General features: G+C 38.1%; 1 protein-coding gene across 1 annotated transcript in view; it reads left to right on the top strand.

The window, feature by feature from the left end:
- Positions 1–22,432, top strand: part of CSF1R (colony stimulating factor 1 receptor) — a 39,474-nt gene extending 17,042 nt beyond the window's left edge. Inside the window, exons 7-21 of the mRNA XM_032210958.1 lie at positions 1,246–1,361; positions 2,097–2,208; positions 3,668–3,861; positions 4,929–5,029; positions 6,398–6,524; positions 8,241–8,345; positions 9,777–9,887; positions 10,447–10,615; positions 11,206–11,288; positions 15,403–15,518; positions 17,982–18,104; positions 18,342–18,453; positions 19,773–19,872; positions 21,033–21,138; positions 21,523–22,432. Of these exons, the coding sequence (XP_032066849.1) occupies positions 1,246–1,361; positions 2,097–2,208; positions 3,668–3,861; positions 4,929–5,029; positions 6,398–6,524; positions 8,241–8,345; positions 9,777–9,887; positions 10,447–10,615; positions 11,206–11,288; positions 15,403–15,518; positions 17,982–18,104; positions 18,342–18,453; positions 19,773–19,872; positions 21,033–21,138; positions 21,523–21,657 (1,810 nt within the window). The 3' untranslated portion in view covers positions 21,658–22,432. The remainder of the gene's footprint in view (positions 1–1,245; positions 1,362–2,096; positions 2,209–3,667; positions 3,862–4,928; positions 5,030–6,397; positions 6,525–8,240; positions 8,346–9,776; positions 9,888–10,446; positions 10,616–11,205; positions 11,289–15,402; positions 15,519–17,981; positions 18,105–18,341; positions 18,454–19,772; positions 19,873–21,032; positions 21,139–21,522) is intronic.
- Positions 22,433–23,050: the final 618 nt, after the last annotated feature.

Genomic DNA, 23,050 nt, shown 5'->3' with positions numbered 1-23,050 from the left:
CCCTTGTGTTTTACTGACCTATATCCTCACATGGCAGAGTGGATTGCCATGCCTCAGCAGTAATGTGGAAGGTAAGTTTTTTTCAAACCTGTGCACGTGCGTGCAAAGCACGTGATCACCAAACTAGTTGTTAAACTGGTAGGATCCCACCACTGCTGCAGGGTGTTCACTCTCCCCCACCATCTCCCTTCATGATGAGACCTCCTTCGCTGTGTGGCAACTCCCTGGCCATGTCAGACGTTGACAGATGATGTTTCAAACCTAACTTTTGTCGTCTTTGCTTTTTCGTATCTATGTTAAGCTCTGGGAGAGATCATTCTCTGGTTCAGTTTCTGGTATCATGCATATGTGATAATACCCAATTGTGCATCACTAGCCCGGGCCATGAGGGGATGCTATCAATTTCTTGGTGCTAGGAAGCTGTCAGTGTCTGGATGGGAGAGAATAAACTGAAGCTCAGTCTTCACATGTCAACATCTCCTGCCAGCACCAGAGGTATTCCTTAATGGCCCAACAGGAAGCAGGTTTGCAAATTGTGGGTCCTTCTTAACTCAAGACTCTTGTTGAATAAGCAAATGGAAACTATCCCTACAGGAATATATGCCTAACGTTGCATCAAGTGTGCATCAAGTGTGCTTATCTTACTTGGGGCAGGAGGACTTAGCTACTCATGCTGTCATTACCATCTATTTAGACTAGTGCAATCCACTTTATAGGAGGCTGCTCTTAAAGAGTATTTAAAAACTATAGCTGGTTCAAAATGCAGTGGCCTGTATAGTTTCAGCTTCAACATTGGGAGCATATAACACCAGTTTTGAAGTCCCTGCATTGTTTGCTATTTGGTTTCGCTATCTAATTGAAAGTTTTGAACTACAAATGCTATCCATGGTTTGCTAGCTATTCCCAGGACTTACTTCTCCACCCAGTTTTGACTATACCAATTAGTTCTACCAGGAAGAAGCTGCTGCAAGTTTCAATACAATGTGCCCTGTACTGAATAGTGACAGATGAGAAGATTGTTTGATAATCATCTTAGACATTATTTGAATGATGCTTTCTTTTAAATTTCTGTTCAATGTATTTTGGAAAGCTAGCATAGCTCAAAATAAAGCTCACAAAATAATCATCTGTTGCTATGGAGATCTTATATTACAATTGCTTATTAACATATTTACAATTAACATATTAACATATTTACAAACATTTGCATACACGGTTATGCATATTTGTTCTTTCTTTTGGCAGACACAACAATACACTGAGGCTGAATCGTATGGAGGAAAAAGACAGTGGCGAATACATATTTTTTGCAGACAACGGGGAAGCCAATGCATCTATTCATTTTAACATCTCTGTGAAAAGTATGTTCTATGATACTCATTTTTTGTAATGGCATGTGGGAATAACCTTGGGAACCAGAGAGGCAGCCAATGGGATGGATGGGTTAATGGTGAGATAAAAGAGAAGCATTAGGAATGTGGAGAGGGCAAGCAGTACAGAAGGGACCCTCCCTAGTTTCTTGGGCTGTAAAGGAGATGAGGGAATTCTGTTAATGTACAGTCGCCTGACAAAGAGTGTAGAATTAACTCATCTGGCCATGCTTCCCGTCTGGTGTTTCTGGAAAGGCTAACATTTTCCAGCCTAGAGCGCAAGAAAATTCAAACGCCACATCAAAATCCAGTTACCCTTAAAGCCAAACATATCCTTAACTATACCTGATCTCAGAGTATGTAAGCAAAAGGAAATTATCTTCTTTTTTTCTGGCAAAGCAAACACCAGCTATGCTTTTCAACAAACCTGTATCTTATAAGTGTTATTTTGGTTTTAGAAGTACTCCTGAATTCTTATCAGAAATAGCCTTTCCTAGTTATGATTGCATCAATTCACTCAGGTGAAAAAAATAATTTGACTTTATGCCCCTGTAGAGAAAAAATGATGGGGAACTAAATTGCAAAGAGCATGCTATTAATCTGATTTCCTTTGTTGAGTTCCATTTTTCAGTATACTGCCATTTTAGTGCTGCTAATGAGATTTGAAATGAAGAAGATATGTTTCTGTTGATTGTCTTTAATTATTCCTTTGCATTTGCTTTATAGCTAAACCAAAAGTTAGAATATTGACCAACAATTCCAATAGTCTCCAATGTGAAGTAACTGGCTATCCTTCTCCACATATTCAGTGGTACAAATTGCCCCATCACGTTGATAGGTAAGTTAACAGAATCACAGCACAAGCCAATGCATTTCTATTCAAAAATGCCTGCTCAGACTTAGGGGTGTAATGGCAGTTGTCACATACCATCATTATGGAACTGATACATCTCAGTTCTCAATATGATGACTCTGTTAACTGCTTAGAAAGGGCTGTAAAGCCCCATGAATTGGTTGAGATGTCTAAGTGCTATTGCTATATTTTATATATCTATAATGAAAGAAACCCACTGGGCTGATTTGTTGGTTTGGGTTTTGGTTTCTTTTGAAATTCAGCTTCCTATTATGTAATCTCTGGAGTAGTTAATTTACACTGAATTAAAATTATAGAATGATTGAGGCAATCAATAAAAGACAAACGGGTACAGGGAAAAATGGGTTTATGAAGCTGATTGCCATAAGAAACTGTTGCTAATTTGTAGATCATGCTTATTTGTGAATGATTATCATCCATTTGGTTGCTGCTAATTCAAATGATCTAAAATGATAAAGGCCAATGGCAGTGAGATCAGGAATGGTAGTGCCTAACCCAGGTGTTAGACCTGTGATGGTGAACCTATGGCCGAGGTTCTGCTGCTACTGCCACTTTGCTCAGGACGCACACACATGCACAGTAGTAAAAAATGCTTCTGCACATGCGCAGAAGCAAAAAACAAGATGGCGGTGCCTACGGCACCTCCAAAAGAACTGGTTTGGGAGCGTGGCAGGCCAAGTTACTACCTATACAGTCAAACCAGTCCAAACCGGTAGGAATCCACCTCTGACAAAGTGGCACACACAGCCTTGCCTATTTGTCCTCTGGATTTCTGGTCCGCATGTGCACATCATTATCAGCTGTCCTTTGCGCTCATGGCAGCGCTGAAACTGGTGTGCACATGTGTGCTGGCCAGCTGATTGTCAGGTTTGCATGCGTGCCTGAACCCAGAGGTTTGGCTTTTCCAGAGCATGATCCATTTATGGGTGCGGCAGTGCCAAAAACTGGCCTGTGCATACGCACTGGGCAGCTGATTGTCAGGCGCACATGCACACTAGAACCCGGAAGTTTGGCTTATCTGGAATGTGGCCCCATCGACCACGCATGCAACATTTCATCATTCAGTGCCAAAAAGGTTCACCATCACTATGTTAGACCCTTGGGCTGCAGACCAATACAAGCAAGCAAGCAAAGCTTTATTTGTACATATGTGGCATCTAAGTAGTGCACAAAATCACTACCCCCCCCCTCCGGGCTGGGTCCATGGAAAAAAAATTCTTTTCCACGGAACCAGTCCTTGGTGCCAAAAGGTTGGGGACAGTAGCTCTTTGATAAATTAGCTGTTTCCCCGTTGTTTTCATCATTTGGATGAAGGTAAGAAACATCAATACATCATGATACATCAATCCTTAGAAATTCTGGCAAATAAAATTATCATTCAACTGTCATACTAATATCTCTGACATTTTTGTTTGTCGATCAGATGTGGTGAACATGGGGCCCTGAGTTTGAATCACTCGAGTCTAGAGATCATGAGTAACATTCCCCTGGTCAGAGTGTCATTGAAGAGTGTCCTTAAGGTGAAGAGAGAGGACAGTGAGACCATTTGCTGTTTTGCAGTTAATAGCGCTGGAAATGACTCCGATTCCATCATACTTTCTGTCGATAAGGTTATTGGTAAGATCAATTTGTATATTCATTGGATTTTTTTAAAAATAGTTTTCCTGAGGCATTTCAGTAATTTCTCAATGTACTCTGTGTGATTTCACCATCATCTTTTTAAGAAAAAACTAGTATTTTTCCATTCACTTCAAGTGAACATTGACTGCTATAATTTGAGGTTGAGAAAATTAAACAAGAGTAGTAGATTTATTCAAAAATTCAAAAAAAATGAAGAAAAGAAAACATCCCAAAAGGAATGGATTTCCACTTGCAACTTACACATTTTGATTCCTTTTATTTATTTCTTTGGGGGGGGGGGGTAACTTACATTTAAAAAACTATTGGAGGTTTTTAACAATAAATACACATTTTCCATCTTTAATTTCTGCTCTCTGGGCTAATTTTTCATCTTTTTATAAATGACTAGTATTTTCGAAATTTGGGGGAAGGAGTAACATGGTGGATGAATATTTAATTCCACCTTCCCCAACTGTTTTGGAAAATACATCTCTACTATTTTATTATATTGCACCAAAAGGAGTAGAAAGTCAGTGCTTTTCTTTATTTTTTCCCTTGTCCTACACTTTTCTCTCTTCTCTTTTTCTCCCTTATTTTCCCATTATTTTCATTTTTTCAGTATTTTATATTTTGATAAACAAACAAAAAACCTTATAAAAAGTCAAATCATCACCCCATCAATCTGTGAATTATTGTCCAAAATACGTGGATACATTTTCAGCATGAATGAACTCAATGCCATTCATAAAGGTATAAAGCACAAGGACAGGTATGACAAATTTAAGAGTTGCTTGATTCATATATCATGCCAAATGATGGCTTGTTCAATTAACCACAATAGTCTCGGTTGGCATAACATGCTGTGCCTGAAACCAACTGCCTCGCAGCTGACCTCACTTTGCAAACTCAGCAATATTTCAGAGAAAAATTGTGGTGCATGCTATTGTCACGTGATTATATTTACCCTAATCTGACAAACTGACCACAGAACCTTCTCCTGTTAGTCTCAAGGATGTTGGGACTCCCTGCCACTGTTCTCTTCCTTCTGCATTTTGTGTTTCCAGGAAACAAGAATGAAATCTCCAGACTACTTTATGCGGGCTTTGGAGGCACAATGGGTTTCCTTCTTCTATGTATCATCATCTTGGCCTATAAATATAAACAGGTAAGGTGTCTTTTTTTAATTTATGTATGAAAGGAAAAATAATCAAGAATTTGCCAAAGAAGCTCTGAAACTCAAATGACTTGGTGTCATTTGGATATGTTTTGAACCACAATCTCCATCATCCCCAATGAATCAGGAAGCTGAGTGATTGTGAGAACTGCAATTCAGAGAAATAATTACTTAGAAAACACACATATGCCAATAGGCTGAAGAAAGGGGAAAGAACAGAATTTTTCAATATGTTCTTTTCCACCACCTCCCAAAGAAGCAGGAAGGAAGAAAGATATTCTGTGTGAAACTCAGTTAAAGCAAACAACCTCCTTAAGATTAAGATTACAATATATAAACAGTCATTAGTACAACACCAGAAGTAAAATGTATAGAATGGCATATTTGTGGCAAAACAGGTGTTACCAAATTTCTTTTGCTTAAAAACCACAATTGGCCCTGGAATTTTGTTCATAAGTCAGGGAATAAGCAGGTTGCACATGACCTAATTCAACTTTCTGGCCATATTTTCCAATGCTCGTAAACTGAGTCACCATGATCATCCAAAAAGAAAGTCACAAATCATAGTCATATGACACTGCAACCAGTGGTAAACGTGAGCCTGTTGCCAAGTGCCAAATATGTAGTCAATGTGACTGTAGGAGGCAGCCTGAGATTTTAGGCTGCTGGAAGTGCTTCACAAATCATATAACACCCTTTTGGAAGCTGTCGTAACTTCAAACAGTCATTAAGCAACTGGTTGTTAAGTGAGGAATATCTGTATATTTATTCTGGGAATTTAAAATCTCCCCTACTACCACCCGCAAATGATGAAATGTGGGAGAGATTCTTCTGGTAGTATTTTCTCTCTTGTTGTCTCTTTTTCTATAGTGCAAATAGGGAGAGCAGGGAATAAGGACCAATTCTTCAGGAGCAATTTTAATTTTATTTGTTTTAATCTATGAAGTGATATTACGTCATTAACAGTTACAGTGTTGTACAGATATTGTGAATATATGTCTTAGTTTTGAAAGTCACCCAGAGTTATCCAGTGGTAAGATGGATGGCCAATATGTTTGATAAATAAGTAATTTACAGAATAATAACTTCATGTTCATAAAATGCATGTATGCCTTTTTTTCCATATAATTATTATCTCTTGTTTTTCTTTTCCTCTATTTTTCCTTTTATCTTCCTCATTTCTTATCCTATGTCTTCAGTTATTGCTCTTCCTAAGGAAAAGCTGTATTAATCTTTATTCACATTTCAATGAAACAATCTGTCATTTTATGAGATTACCATAATAGGATTGGGCCATATAAGCACAATACCAAAATACTGGGAAACAACAAATGATTCCTAAATAATTTCTCTTCTCAGAAACCAAAATATCAAATCCACTGGAAGATTATTGAAGCCTCTGAAGGAAACAATTACATCTTTATTGACCCCACCCAGCTTCCTTACAATGAGAAATGGGAATTTCCTAGAAACAACCTGCAATTTGGTGAGGAGAACCTCTACATTTTACCTCTAACCAAAAGTTCATTTGGCCCAACCAGCAGATTAGATACTGAAATTATACAACAGTATGAAAATATCTAACTGTGGGGTAGGATTGTAGCATTATTCTTGTGAAAATGTTGAGGTCTTGTAGAAGCAGAAAAATGAGACAAATGAAAAATTAATTCTTGAATCCAAGAGTAAATAAGCTGTGGGATATTTATATCATTGGAATGTTGTTGTTGTTTAAGAAAAACCCTGTTGAGATTGAATAACTAAAGCAAGGCACAATGGAAAAATAGAACTGGCTTTTGAAAAGCTCATCTTGCCCATATTGACTTATTCACTATTAACAGACTCTGCTAAAAATGTTTTCAAGATCATGTTTTCAAGCATATATTCCCACACATACACACAGAGTGAATTAAAATCCTGCTGTTTTTCCAAATGTATTATTTTATTTATTAATAATTTATTATATCTGCAGCATGTCCCTTCTGTTGGTTGTCATGTGTAGGGCGGGCCAATCCCAGTGGGGTGAGCCGGTTCTTCAGATAGCCTGAATCAATGCTTTAAAAGTGATAACAATACCTTGAATTCCACTGGAAGCAAACCAGCAGCCATTGTTGCAGCTTGTGGAATAAAGTGTAACCTGTGCCAATTTAGGCGCCCTGAGAATTGGCCACGACACTGCCTTCTGCAACAGTTATGGCTTTCCAATACTCTTCAAGCATAGCCCCATGTAGAGTGCATTTGCAATGGTCGGGCTACTTCAATTTGCACCTTAAATCACAATAAAATAAAGGTTTTTTTAAACTCATTCTTGAAAGTGCCAAACGAGACATTCTGATTCTTGGAGATGCAATTTTTTTTCTATAAACATGGACAAATCTGCTTTTATTTGAAATTGTATCTGACCTCAGGGCTATAATAAATTTTGAAACCATTTGAAATGGTTTTTCATGCTTACAAGTCTGCAGTAGATGAATTGTGGCTCCAACTACTTTTACATGGATACAGAGTATATTTTTAAAAACTTAAGAAGCCAAGATCATGAATATTTATGGCAGAAATGTACTTATATAAGGAGACAGGAAAAAGCTGCCTCCTTTCTCCTTCCTTATTTTGTTTGGCATTAGAGTCACTGGCAAAGAATGTATGCCAAAATAAAAAAAACACAACTGGAATTAAATTGGAAACTCAGAAACTAAAATAATGCATTATTGATGTTGTACTTTCAATTGCTTAGACAAATGTTATATGTTAAAACTGATAACAGAATACATATAGCAATATGTTTCAATATTAGATCATTTGATCAACAAGGGCAAAGATTGGCATGGAACAACTAAATAAGAAAAGCAATATTTGTATTTGTCTATTAAATGTTATTATTTCCCATAAAGTATACAGAAATAAATCTTCACCTGGTAACTGCTGCAAATATTCTTTGTTTCCTATTGGAAAGTAAGCATGGTTCTTTCTGCAGAAGAATGAATTATTTTTTTCTTAAGTAATTCTGTGGATGCCTGTAAATTCCTTGTTTATCTACTTTGTGTTTCTCTACTCCCTTATTTTCATTTTTCCTCTTTTTTCTTTGCATATGCTTTTCTTTACTTTTTATGATCTTAAATCTGCATCATTAAAAAATAATATATATGAATGCATATTATTAAAATTAATTTTAAGAAAAATTTAAAAGACAGTATTTACTTCACAGGAAAAGTCCTTGGAGCTGGAGCTTTTGGGAAGGTGATTGAAGCCACAGCTTTTGGGCTGGGAAAGGAGGATTCTGTCTTGAAGGTAGCAGTGAAAATGCTGAAATGTAAGTACCAGATCAGGGGCTAAGATGCTGAGCTTGTCAATCAGAAAGGTTGCAATTCAGCAGTCTGAATCCCTAGTGCTGCTTAATGGAGTGAGCTCCTGTTACTTGTCCCAGCTTGTGCCAACCTAGCAATTCGAAAGCATGTAAAAAATGCAAGTAGAAAAATAGGAACCACCTTTGGTAGGAAGGTAACAGTATTCCGTGTGCCTTCGGCATTTAGTCATGCTGGCCACATTACCACGGAAATGTTTTTGAACAGCGCTGGCTCTTCAGCTTTGAAACAGAGATAAGCACCACCCCCTAGAGTTGAGAACAACTAGCACATATGTGCGAGGGGAATCTTTAACTTTACCTTTAAGTACAAGATGAGTCCAAACCAGTAGTAAAAAATGCTAATGGTTTGCCCGAACCGGTAGTTCTGATGATCAGCTGTGCCGCGCAATTTATATTAGCTAGAAAGCAGAAAATCCTGCTTTTTAGCAAATCTAAATCATGCAGCACACCTGTTTCCCCCCTTTTTCTGTTCTACTTACCTTTGCAGACTCAGAAAGGGTTTCTTAATCCTCAATTTTCAGCATTGCATGGTAGTGCATGCAATGTGCATGCGCATGAAGCACACATGCGCACAATAAGCAAACCAGTAGCAAAGCAAAGCGGTGGCAGATTTCAGCATTTCACCTCTGAACCAATCCCTTAGGCCCAAAAGGTTGGGGGCTGCTGCATTAAAAGACAAATCAAAAGAAGAAAAAGAAAAAGTGCATGAAAAAAAGAAAAGTACAATAAGTTTTCTTTCTCTTTTTTCAGGCAGTTTTCTGTTTTTCTATTTTGATTTGTCTTATACAAGTGTTAACTAAAGCTTCCTTTTTCCTAAAAAATATATGTCACTTTGATCTCTTTTTCAACAGATCATTACACGCTTATTGCCTTAAATATTTTACAAAGACACCCCCCCCGTTTTTTTTTGTGTTCCACACCTTTCTAATCTTCAAATCCATAAATCAGCAATTGATTTTTCCTCTTTCAGCAAATGCTTAAGGTTTTCAGTCTTTAAAAAAAACATTTTTGTTATTTTTTCTCTGAGTGAGCTGATCAGTCTTGTCATTTCTGACATTTTCGCAATCTATTCGTCCACCGTGGGAATTTAATTTTCATCCATTGTTTGATCCACCCACTTCAGTGACTCAGCCACAGAAGAATATTTGGGAAGTATGCATGTAATGTGTGTGGATGCCCACAGTCACTCTTTCCCAACCATGACTGTTGCAGAAGTGGGCTTCGAGATTGAATAAGTTTTGAACAAGCTCCATTCAATTATTTTAAATGGTTCAAGCCTTTCCATCATCTGTATTTTCATTTCAGGCGTCATGTCTATTTCCTATATCCTGCTCCCATATTTGACTTCAAATTAATTGTTCTTATGTTGGATTTCAGCAACTGCACATACAGATGAGCAAGAAGCTCTTATGTCTGAGCTGAAAATCATGAGTCATTTGGGTCACCATGAAAATATTGTCAATCTTCTAGGAGCATGTACCCATGGAGGTAATTATTCTTCTCAGCATTTCCTTTCTGGTTCACAAAAATATTGTTTCCTTTCTTTTCTATCATTGGTTGAATCATAGATTTCAAAGTGAAGATGACAGCTACTACTTGAATAAATATTTGTTTGAAAATATCAGATACCCATCAAACTATAAAAGCCACCAATGGTTTAATTCCAGAAGTTAAAACATATAGCATACTGGAAATTGAACTCAGCTTGAGAGATTATTGATTTTTATATCCTTCTTCAGAGCTGTCTGAGTTGAATGAATAAAACAGATTAATAAATAATTCCACTTTCACATCTTGAAGTTGTTAAGGTTGAGAAATATGATCTTGTGCTGAGGTGTCAAACTTGCAACTTCACATGACATATCAAGATTCTTTTCCCCTTCGCTAAACGAGGCAAGGGCAAGGCCAGCATATGATGCAACCAGCCAGTGGACTGCAAGTTTGACACCCCTGGTATGGTAGATCCAAGATAAAGAGTAGAACTAGATGGCCCATGTGGCAGAAAAACAATTGTACTTTCAAGTGATGTTTCCTTTCTGTTTTCTAGGCCCTGTCCTTGTAATTACTGAGTATTGTCCCTTTGGAGACTTGCTGAATTTCCTGAGAGAAAAAGCTGAGCATCTCATAATTGAGGGTTTAACCTTGGAATGCACTCTTGATAACTTGATAGCTGATTACAAAAATATCTACCTTGGAAAAAAGTATGTCCAAAGAAGGTAATAAATTAATCATCAGTGGTATGAGATGTAAAACTGTGTTAAGAGTTTGTTAATACATTGGCATTGAATCACAGCATATTTATTAAGTGTGCAAAATGTTGCCCCAAATGATTTTGGACAGTGAGTTGGGTGGCATATACATTTAATTAATTGAAATAGTAAGTAATTATTCTATTGCAATCTCCAGTAGAGACTCCAATTTCTATTTTAAGACAGATGGGTAATCTGAAGTTCTAGGCCCACATGTAAAACCCAAATCTCCTTTTTTTAAAAATGTTGGAGATCATTCCAACCGTAATTGACGAAATCTCTGACTCAGTTCCCCAACATTTTAAGCGAAGAAACACAGAGAAATTTTAGCCTAAACCTGACTATGTACAATTCTGAAATATTCCTTTACTTACAGCAGTGAAGAGGGAGACAGTCTTGTTTGTCCCTGTGTGTGAACCAGGTCTGTTCAGTTCCTCAGTAGACCTTCTAGAATTAAATCAAAGCTTATTAACTATTTGGCAGGGCAGATCTGCTCTTAAAGCTGATAGAAACTATTAATGTTTCCCCCCCCCCCTCTTTTGATCTCTTTAATTCAGTGATAGTGGATTTGGATGCCAAAGTGTTGACAGTTATTTGGAAATGAAATCGGTCATAGCATCGGTACCTATGCCACCACAAGGTAATGCTCAAAGATCACTGCTAAGAGAAATGGACAGACACAGCAAAATGTTTGTTCTAGAAATTTAACATCGTTACTAATATTTTGGCTAAATTTCTGTTTGCTTATTACTATGCATTTCTCTCTTTGGAGAACTCAGTGCAACCTGGCCTTATCTTCATAATGGTTATGTAAGATAGGCGTAACTGGTTGAGAGTTGATTCTGTGCCAGGGTGTAATCAGCCACCAAGAAGTTCCGATGCGAACACCACCATTCCCAATCCTACCCATTGTCTTCTCATTACTGCTGCCTTCTGTCCCCAAGTTTTTCTAGTATCTTCCTATTGATGCTACCACTCGTTCCTCCTGCCTATCCTCTGATCTTTCCAGGATCTTCTGGCTGCTTCTGACACACTTCCTGTTTGTCTCCTCATCTTCAGCTCTAAAAGTTTTGTGTATTATTTTATTCAGCATGGAACAACAAAACATTAGATATAATTCAGGAAAAACATGTGTATCTACTAGATTAAACAGGTTCATATCCTACTTGTCTCAGTGACCAGGCACCCTCATTTTTGGAACTGGGGGACAAAGCTTCCTAGTTTAAATCTTAACCACCTCACGACTTATTAGCTGAACTAAAAAAAAAATCTGATTCCAAATAGCTGTTTGTAAAACATAAGGCTATGTCATATATACTGTGTATGTATGTATATATATATATATATATATATATATATATATATATATATATATATATATATATATATATATATATATATATATATATATATATATATATATATATATAAAATCTGGCAATAAGTGATTAAGTTAAACACTAATTTTATTACAAATTTAGTAATATTAGTTCACTTCTGCACAAGATCTGATAAATTAGGGCTCTGCTCTGATTTAACCAGAATAAGATAATAACAGAGTTGGAAGGGACCTTGGAAGTCTTCTAGTCTAACCTCCTGCTCAGGCAGTAAACCCTACATCATTTCAGACAAGCCCAAACTCAGCTGAATCATTTGAGATGGGACAGACTTCTCTTAATTCAAATCCTTCCCTAATTCAAATTCTTCTGGACAACTTGGTCTTAGATGAATCAAGTGAGAACTCTGTAGACTAAAAAGAGCAGCTGCGTCTTTCTTGTTTAATAGTATACTATAGGGTTTGCAGGGGTTTTTCCTTTGGAGGAAGACAAACTTGATGCAAGGGTGATAATTATGCCCCACTATGCTACCCACTTTTTTGGATTAGTATCAAGATTGTGGGAGTTGGACAGCCAGAAACATTTTTATTTGCTGTTCTGGCACTCACCACTTCATTGTTATCTGGACACTGTATCTGAATATTTCAGTTTCTGTGTGGGGGTGTCTCTCTTGCAAGGAATCTTTTTAAAGATTTGTCTATCCAATTTTCCATTCCTTTTTTTAAAATCTTCCTGTTTCTTCCCTTACTTTCACAATATATTATTTTCCAACCTTTTGTTGTTGTTTAATCATGTATCAATTGAACTAAGTTTTACTTACTCATGCTCCCTCATTGATCCTTCCTGCAAATATTTTATAAATTGGCATCTATCTAAACCAGGGGTGTCAAACTCAAGGCTACTTAGATCGGGCCCACGGGGACACCCTGGAAACAGCGAAGAATCGGCCCACAGTGCTTCTGCCAGCAAAAACAGGCTCCCGAGCTCCATTTTTGGCTGCCAGGGCCTCCTGCAACCCTCCCGAGCTCCGTTTTCATTGGCAGAGGGTTGCAGGAGGCCCTGGCAGCCAAAAATGGAACCTGCACAAGCCCAATTTCAGTGGAGAGTGCTCAGGCCGCCACAGACAGCCCGACTGCGGAGTTGGCCACAACCACCCTAGCCATGCCCACTCCATCCCAAGGTCAAACACAACCCTGATGCAGCCCTCAATATAATCAAATTTGACACCCCTGATCTAAACTGTAAATACCATAGGTCTGTACATCTAGATTCTCCTTCCCCTCCTTCTTTTTTTTTCCTTTTGCCTTATAAGCAATGTTCCCCCACAGCAGAAAATTTTTATAGAGCCGCTCCTGCTGGTGGCTCATTCATTGTGGTCTTTGGCCAAGGACACTTATTAATGGAATGGCAAGCACTGGATAAATATGTGCCATCTGGAGAACTCTAAAGCATTACAGTTGTCTTCCAAACCATGCCAGTTTGGCTGTTCTCTGTTTGGAACACTAAAAACAGGCTCCTATTCTGAATGATTTACTTCTGGAAAGTTTTCAGGCCAGCCAACTCAGTGTGATCCAGGAAAAAGGGAACATTTCATCTCTTGGGTGACTGGGACATAGCTATTGCCTATAATTGCAATCCTTACATATTCCCAGTAATGCATGCTATGCATAACAATAATACAGCAGATATAGATGTTAAAGTTATAGATAAAGCTTGCTCTTTGTTGTAATGTTCTTTGTACAGCTACACTTAAATTCCTCCATTGCAGACATGAGACAGATTTCAATGTGCACAGGATATGTATCAGATCATTCCTTTCATACCCCTGTCAGAAAATCCAGATCTGGACATGATCCTACTATATGCTGGTGGAGGGAGTGTGGGGTATTTTATTACTTCCCTTTTATTTTTATTTTGCAATATTTAATAGATTACACCATTCAGTCAGTCTTTGCTTTGTTCCTCAAGTTTCTTACAGGATCAGCTTGTTTCATGCTGCATTAACTTTAATGAGAGGTTTTCTTAAAAGGGCTGCAACCTTCCCCCCCCCCCAACTTATGCACAAAACAATTTTTTAAAAATAACAAGCTGCTTTAATGAAAGCCGCCCACACAAAATTTAAAGCACCTTTTTCAAATTATTTTTGAAGCAGGTTATATAACCTTACCCTTTTCAGCTGGAAGTCATGTGGCATGCAAATAATTGTCCATGAATTGCATCTTTATCCCTTGCACCTTTGTTATTTATATTCTTTAATCATCATCCTTTAAGGTGAATTGCACAATTAAATCTGCTTGGGTGTATATATTTTCTGGTCATGAATTCTTTCCAAATATAAATCAGCTCCAATGAAGGAGAGCATTTGTAGGGCAGAGTTGAAATGAGGTGTCTTTGGTGCTCTCACTGAGCTTTCTTAAAGCTATTTCATTACCCAAACTAGGTAGCATCATCAGGGCTAGCAAGCTCAGGGAGCACGAAATACCCCCTCATAAAGCAGTTCTTTATATGTAAAGTCCATAGATAAGCAAAACCAATACATAAATAGAGCAATTATAGATGAGCAAAGAGAACAGAACCATTAAATCTCCTTCTGCTCAGCAATTTCCAGTTCATTCTTGGAAAAATTAATTCCATTAGTTTCTTGGGAGTTACTTATATTTAGTCTCTAGATAGGGAGGCCTTTGTTATCATGGGTGATTTCAAATTCAGAGAGTTCACTTCACTTAAGGATTATACTTTTTGACCCTTCTTATCTTAATGGCTTACTCTAACTGGCCTTCCTGGTCCTCTTTGTGGCTATCCTTACCTATTCTTCAAAGGCATACCTTCAGTAGAAAAGATACTATAACCATAAAAACAGGAAAAAGAAGAAGTTAGGCGAAAGGGGAGAAGAAGAAAATTGATTAAAAGTGGAATTCGTGAGAGCCCAAGAGAAAATGGATAAAAGAGGAAGAAAGGGAAAAGGAGTTGTATTAGTAGATTAAAGGGAATAGTAGTATGATTGGTATCGCTATGTAACTAATTAAAAAATAAATAAATTGTAGTATATTGTTAATTGTAGAAAAAATTGAAAGAAGTGCTCTCTATGTTAAAACTTAATTGGAAGATATATATTGTTTATAGTAAAATAGACCAATAGAAAAATATGAAATGAAAATTTGGTGTAATTTTTGAAGGAGCAACTGAAGATATTGCTTATGTATTAAGAAAAAATAAGTATAAAAAAAGGGAAAATAATGGAAGAAAATAATTTGGCTGAAAGTGAAATCCAAGGTATAATGTAAAATGGATTATGTAAATGAGAGGATATAAAAGTAAACACTTTGTGTAAATTTATATTAAAAAATAAAAAACCCTTTGGATATTAGAAAAAAAGGGATATCTTCAATGACCTCTGTGAACTTTCTCCCAATCCAGGAACAAAGTTGGTATCAAGTGAAGGAAAAGAAGGCCTCTGTTCTTTTGATCTCTTTGATTTGCTGCAGTTTTCCAACCAAGTGGCCCAGGGAATGACTTTCCTGGCTTCAAAAAATGTGAGGACATTCTCCTGACAACATATATCATCATCACCATCCTAAAAGGAGTTCAGGCCCAAGCTTGATTTCCTTTATTATCTGCCTACCAGGAATTTTTTTGTTATTGCACAGAATAATATACAGGTAGTCCTCAACTTACAGCAGTTTGTTTAGTGACCGTTCAAAGTTACAGTGGCACTGAAAAAAGGGACGTGACCATTTTTCACACTTACGACTTTTGCAGCATCCCCATAGTCACGTGATTTACATTCAGATGCTTGGCAGTTGTTTCATATTTATGACAGTTGCAGTGTCCCAGGGTCAGGGGATCATATTTTGCAATCTTCTGACAAACAAAGGTAATGGGGTAGGCAGATTCACTTAATAACCTGTTCTGACCCCCTCCTCCATCCAGTAACGAAAGCCGAGACAAGCTTAACTAGAATGTACTTTTAATAGTAAGAAGCCAAAATCTCGGTGGCTGAAAGCCAAGCAAACAAACAGATAAGGACTTTGGCAGCAAGTCAGACAAACCTTGGCAGCAATCCAGCCTGCCAAGTTAGTTACGTTCTCTTTAGTCAATGCGTTGACTTCTTCAAGAGGGGCATGTCACAAACAGTCTTTTTTATAGTCTGGAGAGGAGTCTAATGACCACCAGCTGAGCGCAATTACCTCCTGTAATTGCGTAATTGTTCCTGACGCCGAGTTGCTCTTCGATGGCATGCAGCCAGGAACAACTCACTGCTGGTTTCTGGATCACTCTCCCTTGTCTTCTCCACACTGGTCCAAGGCTCAGGCGCCACCTGGTGGCCAACCAGTCTCTCTGCACCCTGCTCGAAGTCAGAACCCTGTCCAGGGTCCTCCACATCCTCCAGGGCCGACTCATAGGGCCCCTCGCTGTTGGAGTCTGGTGGCAGCTCCAACAGCGCCTCCTGGGTCACAACAATAACCATGTTACTAATTTAACAACTGCAGTGATTCACCTAACTAATGTGGCAAGAAAAGTAATAAAATGAGGAAAAACTGACCAAGCAATGTAAATTCTCAGCTCAATTGTGATCGTAAGTTGAGGACTACTTGTACAACCCTACCAGTTCCTAGTGCTGTGATTCCTGAGGTGATCCACGTATAATTTAAGAATGTGTTCTTAAAGAGTGTACTACTTGGAAGTATTCTTTTGGATTGTGTCTTTAATCACACACAACTCTGTGTGGCTTTTGAGGGCAATAGCGTCTGTGTGAGAGTGAATATATAGTCCTGTTAAAGATAATATGAATACTGTGTTCCCTCTTTTCTAACCAGCATAAAAAGAAGAAGCACATTGATTGATTGAGTGAGTGATTGATCGATTGATCAGTTGAAAACATTTATATGATTATGCATTTAACATATAAACTTTGAGCATCCATTTGAATATGTGTTTGCTTAGCTGTTGTGGGAAACAAGGAATAATCTGACATAAACATTAGCTGTAGCAACCTCCATCCTTTCCAATGATAGCAACTGAAAGTGATAGTTGATGATTTTTGACCCTGTCTTATAATGAACTCTGTCTGGTTCTTTGTTATAGCAGAAGTTGTCCATTATATTCAACAGGAAATCTAGTGGTTAAGACACAGATTCCATAAAATAATAGGTCTTTCCCCGCTCTTCCTATACAGAGTTTGTACTGATGTTGTATGGCTGGGGACACTGCCTATGTGGTACCCTAATAGCTCTGTCAACTTTTAAATAATGGATGCACTGAGATAGGAAAACTTGCAAAGTAACCTTTATAAGAAAGGAAAGAACAACCAAGTGTATTTGTGTTATTTGGTTTTGTTTAATGTCCACCTCCATATCAAGCAAAAAAGACAATGGAAGAGTTCATCATAATAATTCTGCAATAGTTAATTCAAATAGTTTAATTAGCCAAACATATCCACGTATGATTCAATCTTTTGTAGATATATTGGCATCAGTAAGTAGATTTACTTTGCATAAGGTGTTCTAAATGGCACTTTTTTCATTACTATAGGTAATGGATTACTATAGCTTGGAGGAGGCATTCAAGACCATAATCAGGTTCCTCCGTTCCCCTTTACTCTAGATTGTATTAATTCCATTGGCCTAGAGTCTAGACCATATAAAAACATTTGTAAATACCATGTTGAAGACTTTTGACTGCCTTTGCACTGGTCAAAACTGGGCTAAATCTGCCTTGCTGCTAATCAAATTATAGGATCAATAAATTGAAACAAAGAGCTTGTGAGTTTCCTGTTCTGCCTTAGGCATGAAAGCTGCCTGAGTTATCCTGGGCCAATCATTCTCTCTCTTTGCCCAACTCACCTCTCTGGGTGGTTGATGTGGGGAAAATAGGAGAAGGAAGGAGTGTTAGTTGAATTATTTATTTTTTTAAAAAGGTAAAACTAAATAAATAAAATGAGAAGAAAATCAATTTGCTTCTTTCCCTCCTTTTTTTTCTTTCATTCTTGAATCCAGTGCATCCATCGAGATTTGGCAGCACGGAATGTGCTAGTGGCTGATGGATTAGTGGCCAAGATCTGTGACTTCGGCCTGGCTAGAGATATTGTGAATGACAGCAATTATGTTGTGAAGGGCAATGTAAGTAACTGGAATGAATCTATACATTTACATCCCATGAAGCTGAATCAAGCTGTAGTTTCACCTGGCTCTGAAATGTCTCTATTGATTGATAGCAACTGTCTAAGCATCCCTCTGAGGTGTACCTGGACGCACGGATCATCTGTGTGCAAAGAACATGCTCTAATGTTTAACTTCTAAAGAGTCCAGGTGAGAATGCTAAGGGCTTCCTCCTGAGTTTAGACCATATCATTCCAGGCTCGCCTCCCAGTGAAATGGATGGCACCAGAGAGCATCTTTGAATGTGTCTACACAGTACAGAGTGACGTGTGGTCTTATGGCATCCTTCTCTGGGAGATATTCTCCCTAGGTAAGAAAAGAACATTTCTATATTTGTTTCTTTGTTTATGCTTGCCTGTTTAAGCCTGCCTTTTCTATGCGGAAAGACTGTGTCAAAAATGCAGCTTTGGGATTCATGACTGTTGCATTCACATCATGATGCAAAAATATAAATAACAGAATAGTAGAGTTGGAAGAGACCTTGGAGGTTTTCTAGTCCAACCACCTGCACAAGCAAGAAACCCTGTGCCATTCTGAACAAATGGCTGTCCAATTTCTTCTTAAAAACCTCCAATGATGGAGCATCCACAGCTTCTGGAGGCAAGTAGTTCCAATGGTTAATTGTTCTTACTGTCAAGAAATTTCTCCTTAGTTCTAGGCTGGTTCTCTCCTTGATTAGTTTCCACCCATTGCTTCTTGTCCTACCTTCAGGTGCTTTTGAGAATAGGTTGGCCCTTTCTTCTTTGTGGCAGTTTTTCAAAATTAGGACACTGCTTTCACGCTACCCCTAGTCCTTCTTTTCATTAAATAGAAATACGCAATTTCTACAGCTGTTCTTCATATATTTTAGCCTTCAACTTGTTAATCATCTTTGTTGCTTTTCTCTGCATTCTTTTTTCCAGAATCTCAAAATAGACTCACAATATATAGACACAATATATTGTGGTGATCAAAAGTGGATGCAATACTCCTAATCTGGCCATATTAAGACTTGATAAAGTGGTACTTCAAGTGATCTTAATTCTGTCCCTCTGTCAATGCAGCCTAGAATTGAATTGGCTTTTTTTTTTACAAGACTTACATGTTTGCATTGTATATAGAAATGCCTGTATATCAGAGCAGTTTTAGACTATATGTGTGCTATCATTTCAATGTAGTCTTGGCTTGCTGCAGACAAATAGCAGAAGACACTTCATTTGTGAGGAGTTGAGAAAAGTGTTAAGGAATGAAAGGCTTTTATAGCATTCATTTAAACAAATTAACGCCGTAAATCAGGATGATGTATCACATTGTCAGTATGTTTTAATGGGCAAGATTTCATCCCTTAAACCCTGCTCCAAAAATTAAATATTTTTACTCTTAGGGCAATCAGAAACATTCATCTCCAAACATTAACCATGACTACTGCAAAGCCCAAGCAGGATGGGATGAAGTGTAGCCCCATGCCGGAAAAATGTTTGTCCATTGTCTTCATGCCTCTGTTTCTCTGATTTTCCTCTCAAACTGCCTGCCAAGAATGACCAAGGGAAAACTACTTCCTAAGACATTTTAGCTAGTCCTATAGGGAGCCTTCTAAAACTGCAGGGTCTTTCATTCATATAAGCATTGTCCATTTTCTTGTGTTCATAGGAAGAAGTCCCTATCCTGGTGTGAAAGTGAATAATAAGTTTTATAGCCTTGTGAAACAAGGATATCATATGGGGAAACCAGATTTTGCTCCAGATGATATGTAAGTAAAAGTACTACAGCTCCAGGTACCCAAACCATTCACTCACCCACTCATTCATTTATTCAAAAAAAGCTGAGGGAATCTTGATATCTTTCCAGATATTTCTCAGAATGCTCCGGATGTTTCCTCTGTCAATCTGCCCAGCTGTTTACAGATTCTTCTGGTGTCATGGACATCATTTGTGTACAATTGAATTCCATTCATTTTGCCTATAACCTGTAAATCTGAAAATGATCTATTCAGGGCTGATTATATGGGATTACCTCCTTTCCCTCAGTTCTGAAGGGTAGATGTTTATGCTGAGGAAAGACTCCCAGCCATCTTGGCTAGTTGTCTTTGGCAGTACAATGGTATATCTACTCCAGTGGTGGGTTTCAAAAAATTTTCGAACCTCTTCTGTAGGTGTGGCCTGCTTTGTGGGAGTGGCTTTCTGGCCATGCAATCAGGTGGGAGTAGCTTGCCAGCCACGTGACCGGGTGGGCATGGCCAACTTGTAAAATGTGGTGAAACTCACTTAACAACGCTCTTGCTTAGCAACCAAAATGTTGGCTCAAAAACTCTGGCATTTGAAGCACGCAAGTCTTAAAGCTGTCAAGTTACAAGACCCTTGCACCCCTAACCCTTTAGAAAAAAAAACCAGGGGTGTTCAAACTTGACAGCTTTAAGACTTGTGGACTTCAACTCCCAGAATTCCTCCTCTTGCTCTTCATCTTGATGATATGCAGATGGGCGGGGGGAGGGAGCTGGAACCTGTTCTAAATGGCATTGTAGATTTGTGGAACCTCTTCCACAAATCTCTTCATAGAAGAGGTTAGAACTGGCAGGAACCCACCCCTGATCTACTCAGACGTTTAGCTCATTGAACTTAATGGGCACATGTGGGAAGTTTGGAATAGAAGCTTTATGATACCCATCAGTAATCTAATTGCTACTTTCCCATTCATTCATAATATTTTTCAAAGAAAACTCATATGGGTCATGGAGCCTGAACGATGGCAAAGAAGGAATGGGATGGCACAATAGTAGCCAAGGAGATCAAAGATGCAAAAATTATAGGCCAGTGACTGTCCAATTAGCTGTCACGTATTATCATGCAATTTGCTTCTGAAAGTATCAAACTTAGATTTTTCTTCCTTTCCCACCTCCCATGTCCGATACAGGTACAATATAATGACGGCATGCTGGAAATTGGAGCCCACTCAACGGCCAACTTTCAGTCAAATCTGCACCTTAATTCAGAAACAGCTGGATGCCATTAAGGAACAGGTGAATGGTTTATTTTACAAAATTCAAAAACAAGAAGCTGATTCAGCCAAGATTGTTTCCACATTTTTTTTCATTTTGTCATAAAAGTTTTCATTAAAAAGCCCTCCAAAACACCTTATGCTTTAAACCCTGTTCTCTCCATATACACCCAAACAGTGTCGTTTATATGCATGGTAAAATAAAAATAAGAAAGGTAAAATGATATAAAAAAACAGCTTGGGTACTCTGTGTAGATAAATATATAAACAATGTAACATTGACCTCAAGGCCAGAGTAAATTTATTTGAATTAATTTTAATTAAATTTACCTTTTTCAAAATAACACATTTCAGATTCTGAAGTATGTTTGTATTTCTTTTTCTCTTTCTTTCATATCATATGAAGGATTATAAAAACTTGCCCTGCCCCAGAGAGGAGGAAGACAGTGGATGTGAGCCTGCCAGCGACTTTGAAGAATCCTGTGAGGCAGGAGAAGCGGAGCAGCCTCTTCTGAACAGCAACAATTATCAGTTTTGTTAGGGTGTGTGTTCTGGGCCTTCTGGATGATGAAATGCCAGCTGAGATTGAACTTGGATTTCATGCAACCCCATCCCTTTTTGAGGCTTTTTGCATCAGAAAACAAGACAGTCATACGTAAGTCACAGACTGGGTTCATGCCTTTCACTGACAGCAGATTCCTAAATTCTCCATTCTACTTGATTTTAACTACAGGCAGGCAGGGCTTTATCACTGTTGATGTCTTGAAGTAGGCTATATTTGACGTTGGAGAATCGAGGCATCATCTTTGCAGAATGGGAGAGATTGTTAAGTGCAAACGCAGGCTTAACAAAGTAGATGGACTTCTTTTCTTTTCTCTACACTTTTCTGCTACAAGCTATCAAACCTATAAACTATCATATGGGAGAGGAAAAAAAATTAGATTACCCACATTTCGAACCAGATGGGGGGGTTTGCGGAGCAAGATCAGGGAACAGAAAGAAGTAGAGGCATTCCCATGGTAACCTGCTGTTCTACAGTCATTTCTTGCAGCATAGGTGGGCAGACTGAAATCCACGGCAAACCAAAAGGGGACATTGTTGGAAGAGGTGGCCTTTGGCAACATGAGGGATTGTTAAAGATAAGGAGGATCGTGGGAGGATTTCTCGAGACACGTTGCATTCCTCTCATCCTTGAAACAACCTCCAAAGCTGGAAAAAAATACCAAAATTATACCATTTTGCCACTGAGTTTTGGCATGGGTTGAAAGGATGAGCCAAAAGTTGCCCACCCATCATAGAAAAGAAAATTGCTGAGCCTATAAGAAAGAGAATAAATCTAATTCTCGTAAACTTTTTTTTTTTTTAAGCTTCAAGGTAGCAACTCTATTTTTCTCTCATATGGCATTACCATTTCAGAACATGCAAATTACATGGCATTGTTTTGCTATTTGAATGTTATTACTGAAAAAAAAGAATATAAGCTACTCACTGACCCTCTGTATTGAACTGGCATAAAGCTCCCAATAAATTAATTACAGGTAGTCCTCTACAATTGAGCCCAGAATTTATGTTGCCAAGTGAGAAATTTGTTAAGTGAATTTTGCCCCATTTTGTGACTTTTCTTGCCACATTTGTTAAGTGAATCACTGCAGTAGTTAAATTAGTAACACGGTTGTTAAGTGAACCTGGCTTCCTCCATTGACTTTGCTTTGCTTGTCAGAAGGTCGCAAAAGGGGTCACATGGCTCCAGGACATTGCAACCATCATAACTGTGAACCAGTTGTCAAGGATCCAAATGTAAATCGTGTGACCATGGAGATGCCGCAGTGGTTATAAGTGTGAAAAATGATCATGTCACTTTTCTCAGTGCCGTTGTAACTTTGAACGGTCACTAAATGAACTGTCATAAGTCGAGGACTACCTGTATTATGATT

Source organism: Thamnophis elegans, chromosome 2, assembly GCF_009769535.1.
Source record: "Thamnophis elegans isolate rThaEle1 chromosome 2, rThaEle1.pri, whole genome shotgun sequence".
Classification (NCBI taxonomy): domain Eukaryota; kingdom Metazoa; phylum Chordata; class Lepidosauria; order Squamata; family Colubridae; genus Thamnophis; species Thamnophis elegans.
This window is presented reverse-complemented; position numbering and strand designations above follow the sequence as displayed.